At 36.9% G+C, this 17,991-nt stretch overlaps 1 protein-coding gene and 1 long non-coding RNA gene across 2 annotated transcripts in view; one reads left to right on the forward strand and one right to left on the reverse strand.

The window, feature by feature from the left end:
- Positions 1 to 17,991, forward strand: part of LOC146973073 (uncharacterized) — a 430,259-nt gene that overhangs the window by 203,601 nt on the left and 208,667 nt on the right. The window lies entirely within an intron of this gene.
- The window catches only part of mtx2 (metaxin 2), a 9,492-nt gene continuing 3,300 nt past the window's right edge, over positions 11,800 to 17,991 (reverse strand). The window contains exons 5-10 of the mRNA XM_085801016.1: positions 17,092 to 17,168; positions 15,595 to 15,687; positions 15,461 to 15,499; positions 15,204 to 15,329; positions 13,371 to 13,447; positions 11,800 to 12,018 (exon numbers count right to left, since the gene is read on the reverse strand). Of these exons, the coding sequence (XP_085657142.1) occupies positions 11,856 to 12,018; positions 13,371 to 13,447; positions 15,204 to 15,329; positions 15,461 to 15,499; positions 15,595 to 15,687; positions 17,092 to 17,168 (575 nt within the window). The 3' untranslated portion in view covers positions 11,800 to 11,855. The remainder of the gene's footprint in view (positions 12,019 to 13,370; positions 13,448 to 15,203; positions 15,330 to 15,460; positions 15,500 to 15,594; positions 15,688 to 17,091; positions 17,169 to 17,991) is intronic.

Below are 17,991 nucleotides of genomic sequence, written 5' to 3' on the forward strand. Positions count from 1 at the left end.
ACCGTATCCATAGCACGACGTGTAGGAGCGGCGATTGGCTGCTCCTCCTGCTCCCTCTACCTGACTGGTGGAGAATCGTCGGGCGCGGTGGATTTTGGCAAATACGATTACAGGCTGTAGGTGGAGCCAGAGGAGTTGGATTTTGTCCTAAATTACTCATTTAATGTCTGACCATCAGAATATAGTGACAGTTCCAGCAAATATGACTGAATAATTGTTACCAACTGAAGCTTTAAAGCAGAAGTAAGTGATATTTTTGTGTTAATATAAGTCTTAAATAGTTATATCTTCCGACAGCAATCACTTACATAGAGTGTTTGGACAGAAACACGAGTCTGTCAGTCACTCTGCTCTGCTCTGAGCCGAGGAGAAAACATTTCTCGTATCCTACAAGTTTTATCCAATGAGGAAAGAGAACGGCATAAAGGGACAGTCCTCTCTGTGTGTGCAGCCAAGGGATGCGCCTGAATGTGGTGACGTAGGGACGAGGACCAAAAGATCCATGACGAGGGCGGGGGCTGCTAACTCCATCGGCTGACAAGACGTTATGGTGCGTTCAAGGCAACCCGTAACTCGTGTTTTTCCGACCTGTGAAGTCGTACCAGTTCGATCTGGTACGAGTTCACGGGTCGGAAGTTACGAGTGGCCGTTATAGTGACTTTCACAGGTAAAACAGGTCGGAAAAACACGAGTGGGTTGCCTGGAACGCTACAAAGTCGTAAGTCGTGACTTGAAGCTGCAATTTACGGTTTCAAAAGCCTGCCTGGAACGCAGCATTAGCCAAAACGACCGGATCGCTTACTTCTGCTTTAACTTAAGCTGATTGGCTTCTGAGGCACGAAATTGGCGAACGGGGACTTTCATGAACCTTTCCTTTATTGTGTACGTACGCGCCTTCCAATATAGTATAAAGACCGTAAAATTGCACATCGTCAAAACAACATTTACGATACTATCGTATATCGCACACCTGTAGAGGGCGCTGTCACTATACGGTGACCCTGAGAGGTCGACATCGATATCTTCAATCAATTTGACAAATTAGGAGCTAGAAACTCACACAGCACAACATAAGTGTTTCCAGGGGGACACTAAAAAGTGACAAACCTGTAGATTTACTTGCTGTAGCACATTGTTACATACATATACTATATATTTATAAACAGCAGGTCTATCAGTTGGCAGTTTTACAAACATAATAAAAAAAACAGAAACATAAATGGGCCGACATACTTGGACTTTCCATGAGCTGTGTGTTTCAGCAGTTCCCTTGATCATTGCATATTTAGTCTAATAGTAAAATCAGTGTTATGTTCCTTTAACCTCGTGTCCAAAACGATGACTAATGTTCTCGCCTGAGCTCGAATTTAGATGTTTTTACAACGCTGTAACTTCATCCTGCGCTTTTATGACTATTGCCGTTGATGGAGTGACTGCGGTCGACTTTAATTCTCACAACAACAGTACGATTACGACTGAATTTAATTAATGTAACTCTATCTGAGTAAACAGCATTTAGCGAGCATTCAGAGCCTGTCAGCGAGAAGACTCATTTGGCTTCGTTCACACACACACACACACACACACTCCATGGCTGTGACTGTGTAATGTGAGCGGAGAGAGAAGGGCAGGGTTTTGTGTTTTTTTTGTGTGTTTTTCTCCCGCAGCAGCAGCAGCAGCGTCGTCGTCGCCGTGGCACCGAGCCCTGGCAGGGTGGCGGTAAATCACAGCGAATGTGACGGATTGTGTCATGACATATTTTTACAAAGGCAGCTGCTCAACCGTAATCAAATTATGTTTTCTAGGGAGGGATGATGATGATTTCGCCATTTACAAATATGCTCCCCTAAACACACACACACACCGACACACACACACACTCTGCCTCTTTCTTTCTTCCTGCCCGGGGCCTCCACATCACTAAAACTGTCTCTGAGCTTTGACACCTCAGAAGGAGAAGTTAAGTCTGCTGATCCTGTTTGTGTGTGTGAGATTAGAGAGATACTGGGTCACTGCACCAGAGGAGGAGACTTATTGCATTGGTCTGATCAAATTAAATTAAAAAATATACGCACCATATGCACCCGTTCCCCGTATACATAAACCTATAAAGTGAAGAGGAGGATTAGGACCACATGTGATTGTGTTTTGACTTTAAACTCAGGCATAATTCATTTGTTTTTCTTCATTATTGATATATTTCATGACATTTTTTACTTAAAATCAGAAGTACAGACATTATTTTGAAAAAATTGAACATTAATTTATAACATAGAGCTTTTACATGTGACTCAATGCATGTGTAAGGTTTAGAAACCATATGACCACTTGTTTTATTAGCTCTTTACACAGAATATATAGCTATAGGCTAACAATCAGCTCTTTAAATGCTTAAATGTAGATTATGTGGACTCTAAATATCATATATGTGATATTTTATGTCATAACGTGAATAAAAAAGTAGAGGATTATCATTCTGGTGCTCACTTTATGAACAAGCATGACAGAGAAGTGACTACTAAAGCTATAAATTACCGTTTTGTTCACCTCTCACTTTCTATTAGTTATACCGTTCTGTTCACTGTCACAAAAAGCAGCAGGATATAAAATCAAACTATATACCATGTCCTGTCTGTGTGTGTCAATCTCCTCCACTCCAACACACAATAACAAGCAACAGCAGCTGGTCAGTGTGTGTTTGTGTGTCCACATTATACCTTTAATTTACATACAACATCTAACTAATTAGATAAATAGGAAAAACAAATGAGTGAGCAAAATATAAACAAGCTTCTCCTTCCCTCTGTGTCTTATAAAGTACAGATTACATGCACCATGACTCACACTGATAATCAAGCTGTGTAATTATCAGCCTCCAGTCCCACTGTCTAATCTGACACCTCACATCACTGCACAGTTACAGATGCACATTAGCACCCAGACATACTGCTTAAACTCTTTTTAAGCATATTACACCCTAAACACACATAGACAGCCAGATAGACAGATAGATTTACCACTTTACCACATTTTGTCACCTTTCAACCACAAACTTTAATGTATTTTATTGGGATTTTATGTGATACCAACACAAAGAAGTGCATAATTGTTAAGTGGAAGGAAAATGAAACATGGTGTTTAAGATTTTTTTACAAATAAAACCTGAAAGTGTAGCATGTATATGTTTTCAGCCCCCTCCTCTGAGCTCATACTTTGTTGGACCACCTTTCGCTGCAGTTACAGCTCCAAGTCTTTTAAGGTTTGTCTCTACCAGCTTTGCAATGTTTGTCCATTCTTCTTTGCAGCATGCTTTGATATAAGCTAGAGCTGCAACAATTAATTGATTAATCGCACAATAACCGATTATTAAATTAATCGTCAACTATTTTGATAATCGAATAATCGGTTCAAGTAGTTTTTTAAGAAGAAAAAAGTCCAAATTCTCTGATTCCAGCTTCTTAAATGTGAATATTTCTGGTTTTTTATTCCTTTATGACAATAAACTGAGTATCTCTTTGGTTTGTGGACAAAACAAGACATTTGAGGACGTCATCTGGTGGTTTGGGAAACACTGATTGACATTTTAAAACATTTTTTAACATTTTATTGACCAAAAAACTAATCGATTAATCATTTAAATAATCAACAGATTAACTGATGATGAAAATAATCGTTAGTTGCAGCCCTAATACAAACCAGTCCATATAATATTAATAGCTCTGGCTGTGTGTTTAGGGGTGGTTGTAAATGTCCTACTGGAAGGTAAAACCTTAGCCCAGTCTCATGTCTTTTGCTGCCTCTAACAAGTTTTCCTAAAGGATTGCCCTGTTTTTAGCTCCATCCATCCATCTTTGATTTGTTAAAAAAAAAAGAAAGAAAGAAAGAAAGAAAGAAAGAACTATGCTCTACTTTGTGTTGGTCAATCACATTAAAAAAAACAAAATACATAAAAGTAGATAGATGGATAACTTAGCTAGCAGAGAGTCCATTAGCATCATCTCGGACCAAAACAAACATTTACCGCCGCTACTTCCGGTTTCCGTTTAAACTCAATCCCCGTCTCTTCCCGCCACATTCCCGGTCAGTCCGGTGTTACAACGCCCGGTAAATCACACTACAAGAAGCAAACAGCTGAATAAAACCGCCCAGTGTACCCGGAAGCAGCAGACAACCACAACAAGCTGATAGCAACAAGCCGTTAGCAACAGCCCCGTTAGCAGCAGCTGTTAGCAACAGCTGTTAGCAACAAGCCCTTAGCAACAGCCCCGTTAGCAGCAGCTGTTAGCAACAACTGTTAGCAACAACCGTTAGCCCGCGTTAGCATCGTCATGACAGCTCTGTAGCCACAGCAACGGTCGCTAACAGCAAGTCAACTGATATTAGCATAGCTTATCTAGGTAATATTTGATGAAAACATGGGAACATATTTCTAAAAATCAAATGTACGGTATTTACTTACATACGGAGGAGGAGTAGAGAAGTCCAGTCCAGTCCCAGCCGGCCTGGTGGTTTCCGTAGTTACCAGCAGCTCCACCGCGGTGCTGCCTCCATGGTCCGACTGGGAAAACACAGCTTCATCCTTGGACTTGACACCGAACAACAGAACCGGAAACGTTGAAATAAAATAAATAATGGATGTTTTTTGTTTGTTTTAATGACGAGTCGGTTCTTTTCTGGAGAAAATTATGGAAAGTCACTTCAGAGCTGAGTAGCATCTCACCTGTGGGCGGGGCCTGTATTACGTTTCTCTAACCAAGGTGTCCCATTTCCGAGGATCCCTCAAACGCATCCTGCTGGTCAGTGAAACAGGTGGATGTTGGCACGCCGTAAATGTAAATAATACAACACAAAGAGCTAGAGGATATACTGTACATTTAAATATAGAGTTGAGTTTATTTCGATCAGCACCCTTTACCTCTATCAGAAAAAGAACAACAACAAAAACCCACATCCATCCAAAAGAAAGGGTAGCCTAGGGCTGAACCAACTTATAGATCCCATAATACAGTATACACAAACTTGCGTGCATACCACCTACACACTTACACATGCATATACATATACAAATACCAAACAAAATACTAGAAATTCAAGCATTTGTCCCATAAATCATCCCGTCTATACCTCTCCAGAATGGTGTTTTTAAACTTTTCTTTGAATTGCACAAGATATTTAATTTCTTTGATCTCATCAGGTAACTTGACCCTATAGACTGATACGCACGTCTTAAAAGTTCATCAAAAATGAAGATAGTCAGAATAATCAAATATCAAGAAATCAGAAATCAAGATAAGTTGTTGCCAGGCGACAGGAGTCTCGTGCACAGCTGGTGATGAGCAAAGGGCCACGCCTCTTCCAGATGTTAGCACCTTCAAGAAGTGGGATCACATGCACTAGTCTGATTACCTGACATATAGACTTTTAAAAAATGAAAGTATGTGACCAAGAAGAAGTTTTAATTTGTGCATGTAGCAACAGTAGCTCTCAAGTTTTGGACATTTTTTACATTATTCATTCAATATTTCTATTAATTAACAGTGCAAATATGTGTGTGTCCTAATTCTTGATGATTTATTTCTCATTTTTATTTCACTATTTATTATTTATTATCAATAGGCATAGTTGTCCTTGTTTTTAAGTAGTTTTAAATGCACTGGGGGGGATGGATGCCTCACCAATTTCATTGTCCAATTTGTGTACAATGACAATAAAGGTTATTCTATTCTAAGTTTTACAAGGTTTACATCCAGTACATTATCTCTACTGCACTGAGCTGTGTTTAAATCCTTGTTGCTGCCTCTCTGACTAGTTTCCACTCTGCTCCTGTCTGACACCAGGACTCAACTCACAGAGAGTTCATCGCTGGAAATGAGATCCGATGTTATCTTCAAACATCTGATGATCTAATAACACATGACCTAATATGAGTTAAGCTGCACATCATTTTCTTATCACGCACTCAGTTTCCCTTCATGAGATGAAATGTGAATAATATTTATATATATAAAAGAAGCAGTGAGTAAAACGCCCTAGAGGAAAACGACAATAATAATTACTCTGGATGCATCCACACTCTACATGGCTCCACTTATTCACTTCATTTTATTTTATTTTTTTGCATTTAGTTGCATCATCACACCCCCAGCAGGTATCAAGAGACATAACGCTAAACCAGTGCAACCAGCATTAAAGCAGAAACCAGTCCACCCAACACACAGTCACAGCTTCTAAACTACGTCAGGCAGCAAAAATCTGGTTTTTCTTTAGTAGAAGCATAGAAAACTCCCTCAATGGAAAATATCTAAAACCATTGTCTTAATCATATCAAAAACAAAAAAACACAAGTTTCTTCTTTCAGTTTCTTCAGTTGTGTCTTGTTTTTCTATCACCAGTGGTCACTGAACCTTCATGGTTTTGCAGCAGCAGCATCTTTTTCCCCTTTTCAATGCTGCTCCCTCCTGGTAGGAAGTAGTAATTACAAGTTTTAGATAAAAAAATCAACACAAAGACTGCAGGTTTCATTCATACCGCTGGTGCTTTCATGCTCCACGTGCAGGGCTGGGTCACAAATAATCATAATTGATCTTGGGGGCCCCCTGGTGGTCAATGGGCCCCTCAGCAATGTGTATGTTTATGTTACTGTAAGGTCATATCAGGCTATTGATCCCACATTTCTCAAATCAAACGTTTTACTACATACATGAGATACATTAGAGTCATATTTAATGACATTTTATGAAAATACTGTAAAATGAAATGTTATACAGGATATAAACCCTCAAAATCAGACTCAAGATAATAACAAAAATGATATATAACGATATATACCATTAAAAACTTCAACAATCCATACATAATATCACTTAAATACATGTAACAAAAATAATTCAAAGACAATCTCCTACAATACTACAAGATCCAAGACTGCAAAAGTCATAACCTTGCTTTATAATTAAATAAAAAGTCCTTATTTGACCAGAAATTATCTTTTTCTAAAGGAATATGTACAGGTGCATTTCACTAAATTAGAATATCATGGAAAAGTCCAATTCCAGTAGTTTAAGTCAAAAAGCCCCAACCAAGTATTGAGTGCAAATAGATGAACATGGACATACTGTACTTTTCAGAAAGTTTTCAACATTTCCATATGAAAATGCTTTTTTTAATTGGTCGTTTCGAATATTCTAATTTTTTGAGACACTGAATTGTAGGTCTCCGTTAAGTGTGTGAGCCATAATCATTACAATTAAAAAGAATTAAATAAATAAATACATGAAATGTTGTAATGGATCTGTATAATGTATTAGTTTTCCATGATATTCTAATGCACCTCTATCATGAATGTACGACATGTTACTTTAAATGTTTTTTTTTTTCATCTCTGCTGGACTCAGTATTCACACAACTTTGATGAATTATACATTTTACATTTCAAACATGTGTAGTTTTGATTCATAAGTAAATAATAAAACAACATTCATGTTATATTAAAGGCTGCTAGTAAGTAAAATACCAGACTCTTTCATTATTAAGAGTTTACACATTCTCCAAAATATGAAAAAATACACCAGTAAGCCATTAGAAGGAGCAGGGCCGGCCGCTGGCATAAACACTCTTGTTTAGGGCCACGGCCGTTAGGTGGGGGGCCACATGATCAGAAAGGTACCGGGGTTCATCAAGTCATTTAAACATCCTGAGGTCTGCACGTGCAGCTATGAGCTTTATACGTAATGTGAAGTCAATATTCAGCTTCTTTTATCTCACATTTGAGACATTTGGTGAAAATAGAATGGCAGAATGACAACATTTGTGCTCAAAAAACAATCTTACAATTTTAGACTTTTTTTTTTATTTAACCTTTATTTAACCAGGCGAAATCAATTAAGAACATGTTCTTATTTACAATGATGGCCTGACAAGAGGCATAAGCTTCTTGACTTGTTTTCTACACTTATCTATTACTGTATTCATATCCTATTTCAAGCACCAAAAACAGTTCATTCTCATGACTGAAGGTGTGTTTGGGATTTGACATTTTTCCAAAAGCAGACCTCAAATTTCCAGTATTTGGCCTAAATTATTTCTTTCTACAGTGTTCTAGGACAAATTTGCCTCAGTGTGGTTACAGCGGAGCTTCTAATATTTAGACATAAAACACTTGAAGTATCTTAGAAAGATAAATTTAAGAAAATGTGTAAAAGTCGAGAAAATGGCCTCAAAACTCAACACGTCTGTATTCAGTTTTAACCAGTGATTTGGTGTTTGCGCAGGGCCACAAACAAAAATCTTGTTTAGGGGGCCACCAAAATCCTAGGGCCGGCCCTGAGAAGGAGACAGAAGATGTGATGTATCATGTACATGTTTCTTCTCGTGGTCAGTTTGAACCTTCGGGGCGTCTGGTGTCCTGTGATGACCGTCGACTCCTCTTCTGTCCTTCCTCCTGTTTATTTCTCTCTGTCTGTCTGGCTCATGACCTCTGACCTCTGACTGAGAACCGTCTGGTCACTGCTGACCATCACTCATGATGTCACAGCTCCTGGACGGGTCAAAGGTCAAACTCTTGACCTGCAGCGTCGGACGTGACCGCTGAGTCTGTCTGAAGTCACAACGACACAGAGGAGACAAACAGAGGTCAAGTCAAGGGATTTTCCTCAAGGACTGAAGCTAAAATTATCATTATTATTAAATATTTCCTTGATTTATACTGATTTTGCATTTGTGTTTATGTTTTTATTGGTGAAAAAAGAAACAGAAAGTGAACATTTCATTTCATTTTTGATTTATTTCATTCATGGTATGTACATTCTCACATACAGTAGTTGCACATATACATAATGTACACATTTTCACCATGAATGAAAAGGAGCAGGATGAAGAAAACTTATAATACCTGCCCCTCTCTGTTGTTATAATTTCATTGGCTTACTTCAACACCAATATTATTCTCTGTTTCAAAATATTAAAGATGATGAAACATAGTAATGACAAGAAAACTAACAAAATAACGGTAGACACCACTCGTCTATCTATCTTTTCTTTTTTTCCCTTCTTTTTCTCTTTCTCCTTCTTTTTTGTAGATACTTATCTTTTCTTTTTTAAACATTTTCTTAAACTGAGACATACTTGTACAACTTTTCAATTCCTTGCTTTGTGAATGCCGTACTTTTACACCTGCAACAGAAATACACATTTGTTTTAAGCTTTAACCTTGCAAATGTATGTTTAAAATCAAGCTTCAGTCTGTTGTCCCCTTCCTCCAGTTTAAACAAGCTTTGTAAATGTTCTGGTAATGATTATTAAAGGTGCTGTGTCCATAAAAACTAATAGACAAAGTGTATAAATGTTCTAATAAAGGTTGATGACTGTATACAATAATAATAATGATAATAGGTAATAGTAAAAATAGATAATGGCAACAACAATCTGTCTTATACTTGTAAGAAATATGATTACAATGATATACGATACTTATACTGTATACAGCTCTGGAAAAAATTAAGAGACCACGCCCAAAATGATCAGTTTCTCTGGTTTTACTATTTATATGAGTTGTGTTTGTGTTGGTATTTAAAAAAGAAAAGAAAAGAATGACCTGTCATACATGTAGAGATGCTTTTAAGAAACATTTTGTGAAAGTGGTCTCTTATTTTTTTCCGAAACAAATAAGAGACCACTTTCACAAAATGTTTCTTAAAAGCATTTCTACATGTACGACAGTCTTTCTTTTCTTTTCCTGAGTTAAAATATTCTTGCTGTGTTCTTTAGGAATACATATGAACATGTTTTCTTTGCATTATTATTATTATTCAAGGTCTGAAAAGACTTGATATTTTTGTTATTTAGACTAGTTTAGTCATTTCCAGCCAATAAAAGCTCTAAATGACAATTTTTTTTTTTCAATTTTGGGCGAAATGTTGTCGGTAGTTGATGGAATAAAACAAAAACAAAAAAAATTGAATTTTACTCAAACACATATACACCTATAAATAGTAAAACCAGAGAAACTGATCATTTTGGGAGTGGTCTCTTAATTTTTTCCAGAGCTATATATATACACAGCATTATACTAATGATAATACATTTATATAGCAATAATAATATTGTAGAGAATGTTTCAATGATGAATATAAAACATTTTAACTGTGACGACAATGATTTTATTTGATGAAGTCATTCATAAATACTTTTTACACAAGGAATTATACAGACAAAATTAAATATAACACTTTAAAATCCTCAGTACGATGTGGTTTAGTAGAATATTTACTTCAGTTATGAGGTGAATGATGAACAAATGATTGAATTTCCACATTGAGAGAGATAACAGCTGTTATAGTGGTTGAATTAGACCGTACAGATGTTGGTGTATCTAATAAAGTGAAGAGTGAGCTAAAAAGAAAAGAAAAGACAGAAATAAAAAGTTCAATGTGTTGAGTTCAATGACTTTTATTTTGTAGGCACTTTCCATTCACACAAACAAAACAAAACAAAAAACAGTGGAAAAACTAAAGATTCAACTCGTCCTCTTCATCTTCATGTTCACGTGGTTTCATTTCTTTGTACAGAAAAAAGAAAAAGTTGTGGATTTTGGAGGTTTTTGATTTTTTTTTTTTACAAGCTACTAAAGTTGCAGGGAGGAAAACAAACAAAAACAGAACAAAACAAAAACAGAACAAAACAGAAACAGAAACAGAGCGATTTGACCTCAAACCCAGTTCAAGTGGAGTCGCGCCCTCTTCCCTCACAGGAAGTCACACAGCTGTGAAACTCCCACACAAACACACACACACATCTGCATCTGTGGATATCTGTCAGCATGGACCAGTGTGGTGTTCAGGGACCAACCAGGGAAATGTAATAAATGTAATAAAGTAAATAAATGTAACTTTACACTGTCAGATCAGATCTGAGCCTGTTGACCTTCTGGTTCTGGATCATTTCATCACGTTTTATTATTATCATCACTGATTCCTGCAGAGCTGGAGAAGTAAAAGGCTTCGTGGTCAGATGAAAACACAACAACGAATATGAAGAAACTGGAATATTTATATTATATTATATTACATTTACGGAAGCATATTGAATTCACTTGAATAAAAAAAAAATCCGGTTTTTCTGAGTAATTTTTTCTTTGGTCTGTTTTTCCAGGTAATTTTCCCTGTTTTTCTGACAATTTTTTTTCCCTGTTTTTTTTTTTTTGAGTCATTTTTCTCTGTTTTTCTGAGTAATTTTTTTTTCTGTTTTTCTGACAAATCTTTTTTTTTCTGTTTTTCTGGCTATTTTTTCCCCTGTTTTTTTTTTTTGAGTAATTTTTTTCTGTTTTTCATGCTAATTTTTTCGTCTGAGATACTTCGAAATCTCGCGAGAACATCCAACCTGCAAGACTCCCCATCTATGGTGACTCCTGCTCCGCACATATGCCCCGTCTTCAACTTTCTAATTACTCAGAAAAACAGAAAAAAATTACTCAAAAAAACAGGGAAAAAAAAAATTACTCAGAAAAACAGACAAAAAATTCTCGAAAAACAGACAAAAAGAAAAATTACTCAGAAAAAAAATATTTTTTTTTTCAAGTGAATGCAATACGCTTCCGTATATTATATTATATTATATTATAATATATTATATTATATTATATAAACTGGGACCAGCAGCAACAGCAGTGTGGACAGAGACAGAGACAGACAGGGAGAATCAACGATGTGCAACTTTGACTAAACAGCTTGTTTTGTTTTTTTTTGTCTTGTTTTGTAGCTTCTCGGCGCTGCAGAGAGGGAATGAGAGAAGGAGGAGAGAATGTAGAGGTGGAGAGGTTTTATTCTTCTTCTTCATCGTGTCTTCTTCGTATCCGTCCTTCAGGAAGAGCTTTTCCCCTCGAAGAAGTTCTGTTCGATGCGTCTGCAGAAGGACAGCAGGTTGCTGTAGCTCTTGATGCGCTCGGCCAGCTCGCTGCTCGTCAGCCGGGTCGTCAGGATGGTGAAGAGGTGACCGAACACCAGCGCGTCCAGCTCCGTGGGCCTGACACACACACACACACACACACACAAACACACAGACACACACACACACACACACACACACACACACACACACACAGACACACACACACAGAGGTGAACAGTCATTAATGAGGTTGTTTAATATTCTTCATAGATGATGAAAACGCACAATTCACCCTTAAGCGACAGGCATAAACATTTTTAAATTGGTGGTGATTATTCAGCAGGGATGTTTCAATTTAAAGGGATAGTTCAACATTTTGGCAAATTGGCCCATTGCCATAGTCATAGCAGTAGGTTTGTTACCTTTAATTGTCGGTGCAAGCTATTTTTAGAACGGCGGAGCAGAGCCGTGAACTGCTCAGAGGCTCATGGGATTTCTTGGTTTCCCTCATCAAACTCATCAAATACACAATCCAACAACTCCACAACGCTCTGGTGGACAAGTTGTGACCTGCACATTCACCACGCTATGAGATAATAACACAACGTTACCAGACAGAGTTGTTTTAGAGGGAAATACAGAGACTGTTGATGAAAAACTGTCCCTGAAGACAACGTGCATCAGCGGTTTTTTGCATGAATTTCCCTCTAAAACAACTCTGTGTGGTAACGTTGTGTTATTATCTCATAGCGTGGTGAATGTGCAGCTCACAACTTGTCCACCAGAGCGTTGTGGAGTTGTTGGATTGTGTATTTGATGAGGGAAACCAAGAAATCCCATGAGCCTCCGTAGCGTAGCTCTGAGCAGCTCACGGCTCTGCTCCGCCGTTCTAAAAATAGCTTGCACCGACAATTAAAGGTAACGAACCTACTGCTATGACTATAGGGATTATGGCAATGGGCCAATTTGCCAAAATGTTGAACTATCCCTTTAAATGTGGAATAAATGTCATTCACTATTTCAATGCAACACTGTTTCTTACATCATTTGTCACATTATTTAGGGGGAAAAAGTTGTTGCTGAGTGTTGCTCAAATGCGTTAAAATTTAAATACAGAAACACAGAAAAAAAAATCTATTTTAATTTAATGTTTTCAGAAGAACGTATATATATGTATAAGTAAACTTAAATCCACTGTAGGTGGATCAATATTTAATATTAATAGTTATTTTGTGGTTACACTATTTGACATGTTCAGGGCATTCAGTCTGACTTTTGTTAAAAAAAAAAGGGCAAAACAACATGAAAACAACAAATCTGATGCTTTAAAACAATATTTAAAAGATGTTTCTGAATGTCGCATCCTGCTGACTTTTTATCCGAGTGATTTCAAACTCACAAACTTTTTTATCCTCTCATAATAAATGACCTGCAGCTCCTCTACAGCACCACCAGGTGGCGCTACAGAGACACACATGGATACTCACTGCTTGTTGAAGAAGTACGGCTGAGTTCCCAGCCGCTGGGACAGAGCCTGGCAGCACTGACTCACATCTTCATAAACCTGAAACACACACACACACACACACACACATAAGTCATAAAAAAAGACGTTTTAAGAGACAATAAAAAGTGAAACAAGACAGAGAGATGGAAACAGAACAGAGTTTGTGTCTGAGCTGCTGTCGTTTGTCTTTTTTTAAGTTCTTCTTTCATCCTGTGTTGTGAGTTATTACATCAACAGAGAGGAGGAAGAGGATCAGACCTGAATACAGACTAGAGATGTCACTCACGATCACTTGTCTTCACAATTAATCGTGGTATTAAACGCCACAATTAATTAATTAATCGTAAAGATTCCTGAATACCGTCACTTTCACAAAAAATGTTGATGTTGGAACCGTATCGGCAGATGTGGCGCAAAAATAAAGGTAAATGCTCAGATACTGCTGGTCCATTTAACTGACGTAACATTGAATTGGTAGGAATTTAAATGTTAGCGTGTCATTTCTAATAAAAACATAAAGCAAAACAAAACAAAAAACGATTAAAATAAACGCAAACATTTGGTATAGATGACAATTTATGACCTGAATATTTCAAACGTTTCCCCTGGGGATTAAGAATTGGTCATACATTAATAGATACTTGAAATATTTAGTGTAAACAATGAGTAATGTAATTATATTTTGACTACCGGTATATTTGATTTTACACATTCATAGTGTTGTGAAATTAATTAGTGCATAATAATTGTGATAATCGTAACACCGTGATTATTTCTCTGACAATTCAACACTGTTTCTTACATAATTTGTCACATTATTTAGAGGAAAAAAGTTCTTGCTGAGTGTTGCCCAAATGCAGTAAAATTTAAATACAGAAACACAGAATAAAAAATCTATTTCAACTGAATGTTTTAGTAAAGTTAAATCCACTGTACTTAATCTTAATCTCTATCTCCACTTGTTTTATGTTTTAAGTTTTAGTAATGATACAGTGATACGGCTCATTATGAGATCATTTGTTAATGTTCAGTGGTAGAAAACACTCGCTCATTTAAAAGCAACAAATCTAAAAGAGCGCTGATTTAAATTGGAGATGCTGTTGCAGGGTTCCCACTCTTTTCTTGAAATCATTTTCATATTATGACTCCATACATTTTTGCTTTGGAGAAGTGTTGTTTTTTTTTTTGACAGTTGTTCCCTATTTTGTACATTTAACCAGTTTGTTTCTCTGTTTATTCTCTTCTCGCCCCCACAAGTCTGACTTATCTATGAAATAATCTCTTACATGCTTAGAAATTATGACACATTTATCATAGAACAATGCAAAAACATGTTGTTTTTGTTTATAAGGAGCGGAAAACTCAGCTGTTCTCTGCTGCTCTGAAATGCTTGTCCATGGTGGGCATAAGAAAATTCATGACCTGTCTAAAATTATTTAAGACGTTTTAAGACCTAAAATTTAGATTTTCAAATTTTAGACTTTTTTAAGACCCCGTGGATACCCCGTTAAAACAAATGTGTATTTCTGTGGTGGGTGTCCATCCAAATATGGAATTCCTGAACAGTCGAAGAAAAACGCTGCACTAATATTTTATTTCTCAGTATTGGTGGATGTGTAAGCAACAAATAGGGAAACATCATGAAGAAGAATAGTTATGGATTTTTGATTTATGATGGCATTTCATCTGATGTAAGCATTTTTTGTTTTTCTTCCAGATCCCAGCATTAGAATGAATAAATAAAATAAAATAAAATGAAATAAAATACAACATCAAGAATAAAACTCAGTTAGTTAGATTTTTTGAACCAGACCTGCTCCAGGTTTTTCCCTCCCCAGCCGATGGCGTTCATCTTCCTGCGAACTTCCCACTGCTTCTGATAGGCCAGGATGTTGTTGAGAGGCCACGAGTACGGGCTGCTGTACCGGGGCCGCGAAATCTGCACAGGAAACACACACAAAAAAGACACACACAGACACACACAGACACACACAGACACACACACACACGATGAAGTGGCAACGAAACAAATGACGTGAAAAAAATCGATCCAGAGACGAGTGAACTCACCTCAGCAGCCGTGGCGTCGTCGCACCACTGGACGTAGAGCTGAGGAGAGGAGACGAGACTCAGACTGACTGACTATCATCCGTGTGTGTGTGTGTGTGTGTGTGTGTGTGTGTGTGTGTGTGTGTGTTGTGTACCTCGGCCGTTAGCAGCATGTTGTTGACCAGCTCCATGTACGCTTTCATTTCAGCTCGTTGAACGTCGTCCAAACCGTCGCTCAGAGAGTGACCCTGAAACACACACACACATTAGATTAGATTCTTTATTATTCATCCCACAACGGGGAAATTTAGTTGTTACATCAGCCAAGTTAAGAAAGAAAGTAACCAAAAACACAACACAACTCAACTCAACAGACAGAAAATAAAGACACAATAAACAATAAAACAAATCAACCTTCAACCAGGGATGTCACGATTACAGATTTTCTTGTTACGATTATTGTCAGAGAAATAATCACAGTATTACAATTATCATGATTATTATGCAGCAATTAATTTCACAACACTATGAATGTGTAAAATCAAATATAGTCAAAATATAATGACATTACTAATCTCTTAATAGAGGACCATTATTAATCCCCCAGGAGGAAGTGTTTGAAATATTTAAGTCATTAATTGTCATCTATACCAAATGTTCAAGTTTGTTTTAATCATTTTTTTTAATTACAAATGACATGCTAACATTCAAATTCCTACCAATTCAGTGTTACGTTAGATAAATGGACCAGTATCTGTGCATTAACCTTTACTTTGGCGCACATCTCCCGGTCCCCATGGTTCAGACATAATATTTTCAGAAAGTGACAGTATTTAGATCAATTAATTGTGGCGTTTAATACCGCGATTAATTGTGAAAACAAGTAATCGTGACATCCCTACCAGGCAATGTGCAAAACAACTACTGAGGATATAAGGTGGCCTGATATAAAAGTATTGATAGGTAAAGTGACAACGGTGTAAAAATATTGCAATGTAAGTGAGAATGATATAAATATAAGCATAAATAATATAAATACTACTACTGCAAGTGTGCATGAAATAAGAATATTGTGATGTAAAGTGATCATTGATATAAAAATATTGCAAAGTATGTGACAATGATATAAATACAGGTAATACTCAGAAAATTAGAATATCGTGAAAAAGTTCATTCCCTTCCCCATGATTGCGAACTGTACTGAACCAGACAGAGAGCTTTTAAAGGCTCAGGAACCCTTTGCAGGTGTTTTGGATTAATTGGCTGACGAGGCTGTGACAATTTGAGCTACAACATTGAACTTTTTCACGATATTCTAATTTTTTGAGAGGGGTTTTCATAAGCTGTAAGCCATAATAATCAAAATTCTAACAAATAAAAGCTTGAAATATCTTGCAATGCCTGTTATGAGTCTAAATAATATATTCATTTCACCTTTTAAGTTGAATTACTTAAATGAATGAACTTTTTCACGATATTCTAATTTTCTGAGTATTACCTGTATAGATATGAATATAAATATACTAATACAGCAGGTATACCGCACAAAATTTAAAAAAAAATCTATCTAATGTAAGGTGACTATGATATACAAATATTGCAAAGTAAGTGACAGTGATATAAATAAAATATTTCAGTGGTCTCTGTCTCACCTTGGCCTTAGTGAACTGTACGATCGGCCCCAGCTCCGACACCACCTGGTTTCCTACGTGGATAAAAGGGATTTTACCTGCAGAGACACAGAGTTAAAACACAGCTGCTTAGAAAACACCAGACTCACTCACTTCTGTTGATGTGAAGCAGCGTTACAGCAGCTGTCAGACTCTCAGCACCAAACACAATTCAAATGTGGATATACATTTATATTTATTCTGATTTATTGTTTTGTCTTAATAATAATCTTAATCCTACTCTATTACAAATACTGCTTTCTCTTTCTGCTGTTAATTATCCGTGCAACAATGTGTGACAGACAGAAAACATCACAGCTGAACTTTACTCTGGTGGATTAAAGAGCAGATTGTTCTCTAAAACTCTGTTTCATCAGCTCTCGTCACTTTTTAATACAAATATATGTGACTATATATGTGACTGTGTGTGGGTCAGTGATGTGATGTAAAACCCAGAGTCAAGTGGTGTAACCGGTATTTTTTTCCATAAAATAAATCTGACTACATGGGCAAATTCCACTTGGGGCTGTATTTTCCTAACATTTTAGGTCTAAAAGAAGGAATCTGAAGATTTGAGGGATGTAAACAGCCTAAGCAGCAGAACTTCAATCCGCTCCCATTCATCGCTGCCGTGGCGATGCGGGGACAGACACAACTTCCGCAAAACAGGAGCAATTAAACTGAAAATCTTCAGATTCCTTCTTTTAGACCTAAAATGTTAGGAACATACAGCCCCGAGTTGAATTTGCCCGGAATTGTCCTTTAAATGTGGAATAAATGTCTTTCATTATTTCAATGCAACATTGTTTTTTACATAATTTGTCACATTATTTAGGTGAAAAAAGTTGTTGCTGAGTGTTGCCCAAATGCAGCAAAAATTTT

The sequence above is a fragment of the Trachurus japonicus genome, chromosome 15 (genome assembly GCF_045865225.1).
Source record: "Trachurus japonicus isolate A0001 chromosome 15, Traja_1.0".
In the NCBI taxonomy this organism is placed as follows: domain Eukaryota; kingdom Metazoa; phylum Chordata; class Actinopteri; order Carangiformes; family Carangidae; genus Trachurus; species Trachurus japonicus.